At 41.7% G+C, this 8384-nt stretch overlaps 1 protein-coding gene across 1 annotated transcript; it reads left to right on the forward strand.

Moving 5' to 3' along the window:
* Positions 1–3049: 3049 nt before the first annotated feature.
* SPX (spexin hormone) lies at positions 3050–8384 on the forward strand. Its single transcript, XM_068402388.1, is given in 6 exon segments — positions 3050–3095; positions 3465–3547; positions 3676–3733; positions 4495–4557; positions 5215–5301; positions 8326–8384. Coding segments are annotated over 6 exon segments (396 nt in total).

Genomic DNA, 8384 nt, shown 5'->3' on the forward strand with positions numbered 1-8384 from the left:
TTGAAGTCCTGTTTCCCTCCATTCTGTAGGCCTGATTCAGTTCCTAGTCAAAAGCAATTAGTGACATTTTAGGTGCCCTAGGGATCCTGCCTGCCCTTCAGCTGCTTCTCCACAAGTCTTGGGTCTCTTGCAGGCCCTGTGTGACAGCTGGCTGTCCCATGTGCGTGCCTCAGGTGTCTTGGATGGTGTTTGGGCAAGGTAGCCTGTCTCTTGCTACTGGTTGAAACTAAACACTTCACTTTTAGACACCTTAGTGCCATTGAGACATCTGATGGTACAACATTAAAAACATTTCATTGAAGAGGATGCTGTCAAGGCCCTGCATTTGCTCTTGAGCTGATGGTCACCTGACCCTGCAATAAGCCAGTTCAGGTTTTGACCTATCCAGTTCAGCTCCCCACTGCCCTCCAGGAAGCCTCAAAGAAGCCCAGGTCTCCACAGGGAGGTGAGTGGGACTCTGGCCATACAGCCAGGTTTGGAAGAGAGAGTGAGACTCCAGCAACACCAAGTCAGAGCAGCTCAGACTTTACAAAGTGGTCAAAAGATAAGAAAAGCCAAAGTTGTCTTTCTACAGTGAGGTAACAACACAGATCTTTCTCCATGCCTTCCATTCTCTTCCCCTTCTCCTCAGTTCCAACAGAAGGGGCTGGGCTGGTTGTCTTCACAGTTTATTTTGTGTTAACTTGTCTCATTCCAGTGGCAGGAGAACCAGGGCTTATTTTCAGTGCCAGACACATTCTGGTTTTTCTACCACAAGGAGAACCATTGTGAAGAGAATATACTTTACATTGACCAATACCAAAGGTAGGGGGTTAATTTTCACAGACTCTGTTGTATGTTTTGATTCTGGCCCTGTGGGCTGTGCATAAAGAGAGGCTCTGAAGTCATTCCTGAAAGGAATAGGTGAGTAGCTTTATCTTTTCCAAGTCTCTGCTTGATAAATGTCTCCTGGATGCAATGCATAGCCCCCTTCTAAGGCTAAGGGTTAAACACCATCAAGAAATGTCTCTGATCTGTCAGAGCAAGAGGAAAAGAGCAGTGAAAACGTAAACTTCACATTGAAGTAGATGCAAGTTGAATCCCGTCTGATGACTAGGGTGCATCATGGCATGGCCTTTTTAAAAGGATAGAGGTATAATAGCAGCTCCCAGACATCACAACAGCTGCATGAGGCCAAAACCTGAACTTCCTTTTCATTTCTTGCATCTATACCAGAGTGAGCTGCAGCTAATGCCAGTTCTGTATATTCAATGAACAATTCTGTCTGGCATGAGCAGAGAACAGAGCAATATCCCCCCAAAAGCAGGAGAGCAATTGCACCTTCACTAACAGTGTGCTTGAGAGCAGTCTCCACAGACACATCATGTCAGGGAAAAGCTCCTAATAAGCCTTAGCAATGCCTATCTGCATGCTTCTCACTCAGACTCCACAAACATGAGCATGTGTTTGTCATACATGCGGGCTGACCTGTATTTTTGTTACACCACAGGCTGGTCCTGTTTGTGAGGCTGCTGCAGTAAACTTTCTATTGGCCAATCTTCTAATCAGCAAATTTCTAGCTCCCTGTTTGCTTTGCTTCACCTTCTGCTTCCCTCTCCTATTTCACAAAGGAAAAAATGAAGGAGGAGAGATAAAACCCCTAGCTACAGAACCAGCAAGGCTAGGCATCAAGCATGATTAGCTCTTTGCCTGAGGACCAAACCCGCAATCCATGACTGCAATGAGTCCAACAATCACTTAGAAGTAGCTTATGGGAATGGCTTCTCTGGTTCCTGCTTCCTGCCTTTTTTCTGTTTACTGCTCCACTGCTTGACTTATTCAAGCCCATGATCTGGGCTTTTACTCCAACCAATCCTTGAGACAGAAAAATGTTTCTGACTAATAGGGGTTGGGGTTTTTTTTGTGTGTCTTTTTACTTGGCTTTGTATTTTTATTTTTGTGTTAGAAAACTAGATGCAAGAGATCTTTAGAGAATCAAATGAGACTGCATTCTCTACATGTATGCTAGGGATAACCTCAAGCTAGTGACACTGGATAAGTCACCTTTTTCTTGATGTTGGCATGTTATGACTGCTGAGTAATTTACTAACTTTTCCAGCTCCCACAATGCATAGCAATCTGATATATGTTAGATTATCCTAGCTAAATACTCATCATCCATATTAATACCTGCTTCTGGCTGTGGTTATTGATCACCTAGCAAGAAGGTGACGTATTGCAAATGCACAGGGCTGATGCTGATGTATTCAGAAGGTATTCACCTGGCTAATGGGGTGCATCTCCAAGTGTATCCATCTTTCAATCATTTCCCTGACTTCCTGCAAGACTACAGGTTTCCCTCAGGAGTCATCAGACCTTCTACTTCTCCATCTACAGGGTTGACAAGAGATCCCTTTAGACTCCTCCGCCCTGCCACAGAAGGGGAGGGTACCTTCACTCTGAAGATTTAAAAAGGGACCCCCAAACCTGTAGGAGATCTTGTGACACATTATCGCAAGAAAAGAAGATCGAAGATTTGCCACTGAACTAAGTATGAAGGTGAGTGAGACTCTTTTAGTATGTGTGCGAAACATTTAGTTTGCGATTTATCCTTTTTCATGTGAGTATAATATTTAGGAACTGCAGGGGGGCTTAATAATTTTAACTTAAAAATAACCTGAGAGGAATATATGCATAGTTACATTCAGTGTGCTTGAAACAACTGCTTTAAAAAAAATTAATAGCACAATGTGCTCTCAAAACCAGAATTAAATAAACCACTGTGAATCATAATGTTAGATGCTCTCTGTTGCCCGCCACTGTTATAAATGCATGAATAACAACATGGTCTGTGTGAACAAGCAGAGATGCAACTTGTTCACAGAGGATTCATGCTCAATGCTTTCATTTGCATGTGCTACATCAGTGAACAAACTCCAAGAATCAAAAAAGCCTCTCTCATGACATGTGTGTAATCATGGTTGATGCAAATAGGGTGCTAAGTTTAAAAACTTTCTTTTCCTGAGGAAGCAGTGATCTGCTCTCCTGGTTGGTTGGTTTGTTTTTTGGAATGTCAAGTCCTCTACATTTGCTTGATGTCTAAAGTCTAGGATTCAATATTTGGTCAAATCAAGATATACTTTATATCATCTTTCCCCCTTAGTCTGTACATTATTCTCATTTCTGGAGGATCTAATGTCCTTGTAAATAGGAGCAAAAAAAGGTGCTTGCCTTGATGGCAGTCCTCACCAGTATGGAAACTTTACAATGGATATGAATAAAGAGAATAAAGTATGTTTGATTTAACATTCATCCTCCCATCAGATTTGTATTTGAAGCTGAAATAGCCACTGAGAAAGAGGAGGCTTGGCAGCAAGACAGGGAGAAAGAAGCGACTGGAAATACCCTCACATCTAGATTTGAATTTGAGAGGAGCTACAGATCTGAAAGGCTTTTCCTATACCTTGTGGTTCTTTGTTGTGCACAGGGACTGCGTAAACTGACAGCATCTGCAATGGCAGTGTTCCTGGCAGCATCCTTCATATCTTTCTCCTGGAGTGCACCTCAGGTAAACTGCTTGCTCAGGCTGAACTGCAGCATTCATGAATCTCACAGGTTGGTGCCGCTTAAGTATTTGGACTAGTGAGTAATGGCATGCAACACTGACGTGTCTCTCTTCTCTTTTTTGGCATAAAGGCTCATATCCAAAGGAGAAACTGGACTCCTCAGGCTATGCTCTATTTGAAGGGTGCACGTAAGTCCCAAGCTCTTTCTGTTTTGAGGAGATAACTTTCTCTACCACTAGGTTATTCCTGATCTGCTTGGCTCTACACAAGCAGTAAACCCCCGAGGATGTTGGGGGGGTAGAAGTACTGAGGCTTGTGGGGATGTGCTAATTGTTATTTCTTGTTCTGAAACAGTGGCATTGACAGTAGTAGTACTATTGTTTTTTAAAGAAATCAAATTGAAGAAAGCAAAAAGTGTTGGAAGAAGAAAAGCAAAACAAAGTACTGGAAATGTATAGAGTTTGCAGCTTGATTGTAAAACCTATTGGAAAAGAAGTTTCCTTAGCTGAAATAATCTTAAAAAGGGTTTAAGACACACTGGATGTAGTCATCATTCCTTATTCTCACTCAGGTTTTATTAAAATATCTTCTCAATCAATAGGAGAACACACATTCCTATTACAAGAATCTTGCATTAGAGTTGATAATAAGACCATGAGCAACCTCTTCTAAGGAGAACTTGGATGTCAGTGTTATCAATACTGTGGTGTTAAGGTTGTGCAAATGACTTTTTGAGTTTCTATTGTTAGTCCAGAGTTAAAGAAGCATTAAGTATAAAGGTAAAATTCAGAGCCAAAGAGAGATTTTGTCCTTTGATGCAAACCCACAAAATTTAACAGAAATATTCACATATTTAAAAATTCTATTCTGAACTGTTGTTTCAAAATTAAAAGCTATCAGGTAGGGTAGGTATTAAGAGAGCAAGAAAAACAGCTTTCTACTTTTGTAGAGGGACGTCGATTCATCTCAGATGAGACCCAGCGAAAGGATCTGTATGACAGAATGCAGCTTGGTAAGTACATGTGCACAGGTGTATGTAACACATCAGTCTTTTCTCATATTATGGAAGAAATCTGTGGAAACTGGAGGGGATTTGCTTTCCTGGAACTATATTCAAGGAAGCAATTAAACTCCCTTTTGTTAGTTCCTTCATTCCAAAAAGCACATGATAAAGACTGTCTGACTTTCCTCTCTTGTGTACCTGTGTGACTTCATTTACGTAAGTGATGTTCCAGACTGACCTGGCTGGTAAGTGGGATTATCATCAGTACCTTTGACTTTTTTTTTTCCACTGGAAAAAAAATCAAATAAATTTATTAATTGTGCTGAACTGACAAATTACAAAGGTAGACAACATTAATCCATGCTAGACAATGTTTCTGGAGGAAACAGAATGTTGTAGCAAAGTAAGGAACATAGGAAAAAAGAAAATGTTCTTTTCACCTTCTAAGTGACTTTAAAACAGCCTCCTTTTTAAAACGATTGCTAGTCTCTTCTGTGTTAGATATTTATCAGGCTGGTTTTGAGCAGAGAATGTTATAGAGTGAAGGAGACAACAGTATTTTTTTCTCTTTGAGTCTCCAGGTATAGAGATAAAACAGCAAAGAACGAGATAAAGAAATGCCATCAAACAGTAACAAACTATGCATATCTGATTTTGTGATTCTAGAAACACGCAGCCAAAACACAAACCCTTTATCTCTTTCTGAAGCTGCAACACTGTTCCTTAGTTCCTTACGGAAAGCACAAGAAGAAGGTAAATGCATGTTTTGCCTTACCTTGATTTTTTAAAAAGGAGTTTATCACTATTTCATTTACTAATGTTTTAGTAAATTGATCTAAAAGGCCTGGTTTGAAATGAGATATTATTCTACAGAGTGCATTCTATTAGAGTGTACATTTACACAGATGAGAACATGAATCAGGTAAATGATAGTAGATAAACTTTTGTATATTCTGCTTTTAATTTGGTTTTCAGATTTTCATTGGTTTTGATTGGGGCTCCTTTTTCTGCAGAGTATTGTTCGCTTGTGAAATTTTCATTCCTCCATTGGCTCTTATGTCCTGGTGGAAAGTCTTAAAAGAATACTAAAAAGCCTCAGCAGAGGAGCTGTGGGATTCACATCTGGCTCCTGAGAGCTCTGTCACTGGCACAGCTGACAAGGGGTCTCAATGACATTTAGAGGCAGAGCCCTGAAATATCCTGAAAAAGCCTGTAATTTATTCATGTGTTCCCAGCCTCCCAGAGATATTGTCTAACCCTCCCATCTCTGTGTCCTTACCACCTGCTTCCTCACCACCTGCTACATGCTTCCACTTCTCACTTCAGAACCTCAGAAACCATGACTCCCTTCCACAACACCCCCCAGCAAAACCCAGCTACTGAGTCCAGCTTAAATAACTTGTGTTTCCTCCTCTCCTTCACGCATATTGCACCCCCTTAGATGAGGATCCCTATCCTATGTTCCCCAGCTCCCTCACCCTGCTATAGTTCACGTTTCCTCCCTAGACCAGTGTCCTGGTTTGGCCTAAGCCAGGCCAATTTTCCTTTCAGTGATTTTTACTTTCAGCTAAGTCTCTTCTAAGTAGCTGCACTTTCTGAAACTAACTGCATGCTTTGCAGACAGTGTCTGCTTCTGGGACTGATAACGCTTGAAGTTTGTAGTTATCACTGAGGCACCGGCAGGGATGTTATGCAGAAAGGCTCTGGCTGTACTTATTCTCAGAGAAACCAAGGTCACTGCTAAATTCCTCACTAATTACGAATGAAGAGCCGCAGGAGGGTCGCACCTGCAGGGAGGAGCGGACAGGGCAGGTGACCCAAAATTGACCAACGAAGGTGTTGCATCCTATACACGTCATTCTCAGTGTAAAGCAGGGGGATCACAAGGGTCTCAGCCTGCTTGAGCCTTTGGCCCTTTGGTCTCCCTTCTCGCCCTTCTGCTATGGCCAGTGTCCAAAGAGGACTCTGTCCGTTTTCCTGCTGCCCCCGATCCCGATCCGTGCATCCCTGAATCCAGTTCCCGTCCGTTGCTAGGCCCAGCCTGGGCCTTCCCGGAGCCTGCCCTGCAGTGCCGGGGGTGACGTGACCGACATCAGGGGAGCTCGATCTTGGTTTTGTATATATTTGTATATATTTGATTATTCCAATATTATTATTATACTCTTTTTCATTATTACAGTTTCTTAAAACTGTTTTAACTTTCCAACCCATAAGTCTCTCTCCCTTTTCCCTTTCCCTTCTGGAGGGCAGGAGGGAGGGTTAACAGAGAGCATCTGCCACTGGTTTAATAGCCAGCCCAGCCTTAAACTATGACAACCAGATTTCCTGCAAAGCCATTATCATGAACCCCTTATTGTCTGATGCATGCATACAGCTCACCCGGCTGAGACCCTAAATCTATGCTATCCATGTCCTCTGTCTTTCTATCTTTCACCTCTTCAGGTATGTAGACTATTTGTTGGAAATGGAGCCAGGGACAGGGAGATTGTAAAAGGAGGATACACCCTACCGTGCTGTGGAGAGTCTGTGCTGTGCTCTGGCCCCTGCATGCTGGGGAGGCTGTTGTAGCATATACAAGCCCAGGAGCTTGTCTAAGTTATGCGCTTCCCCTCTTTGGTTCAGGACAGGGAGGAACAGAAGGTGGTTAGAAGCTACCTTTGTTTATTGTCCTGGTTGTGAGTTCCTTATTCAGACACTTAATTTCTGTCATCATGACAGGAAGAAAAAGCTCTTTTCTTGAATTAGGAAATGTGAAATAAAACCCTAGTAAAATATAAGGTAGTTTTATACCTTTCACATAGATGAGTGGTAAGACAGGCCTGTTACTGCCTAATTGCCTTTGACATCATCAACAGTGTGTAATAAATGCCTTGTCATCGCTGCGATATCACCTCTCCTTATTTATCTAAAGTAAGAAAAGAAAATTGTGTGTGAGAAACACCTGACAGAATTTACCTGGTGTATATGTAGATATGCTGGAATCACTCCTGTCTTCTCCACTTCCTAAAATCTCCCACTGTACATCAAGTAGCACTGGGGCTCTGTGCTCAGCTGTCTCTTCCCTGCCCTGGCAGAACGCTGCTAACCAGAAAAATTCAGGGACATTTTGGCTGAGAGAAAGGCAGAATTAAAAATGAGCATAGTGCTTTGGACAAAATATATGAGAAGTTCTAAAGATAAATCAGTGAAAGTGTCATTTGTGTGCTAACAAAAAGAGAAAATCCTCTAAAGTTCACGATTCATAAATTTTAGTGGTATTTTCCTGCCTGCTCCTGCTATTCCAGAAGAGACTGGACAGCAACAGCCCCCTAAGAAAAAAGGTGATATATCTGAGAGAGCTAAGCAGAACTGTTTGAAAAGCTTGTTTGAAAAGTACTATGTGGAATAACATTGCCATCATTGTAGTAGGGAATAACAACTCAGTCAAACCTGGGTAAGCCCTGCACTTTCAGAAGATGACTTACAGGCGATTTTAGAATCTTCTTGACTGAGAGAAACGTGCAAATACATTATTTTCTTCTGCATGAAAAATTTGTGCCTTGTACTAAGATATACCTCTGGACATGGTTTGAATCTTTGCTCTTCAGCAAACAGAAAAATTCCTACATTTAAAATGACAGAAGATATGATTATTTCTACAGATGCCTGCAACTCTTAGCTAAGCAGTCACATTACACTAGGCCTGTGCCTGAGGCACGTCTATCTCGTGAAGACTTTGGCTGACTGAACTTTCTTTTATCTACAGCTTATTTTTCCCCATTGTGTCTTGTCTTACAGTTGAAGAAGAAAACAGTGATCACCCTGGCTACTTGACAGATAATCTATCAAATTGGTGA

The sequence above is a fragment of the Nyctibius grandis genome, chromosome 5, assembly GCF_013368605.1.
Source record: "Nyctibius grandis isolate bNycGra1 chromosome 5, bNycGra1.pri, whole genome shotgun sequence".
Taxonomy (NCBI): Eukaryota; Metazoa; Chordata; class Aves; order Nyctibiiformes; family Nyctibiidae; genus Nyctibius; species Nyctibius grandis.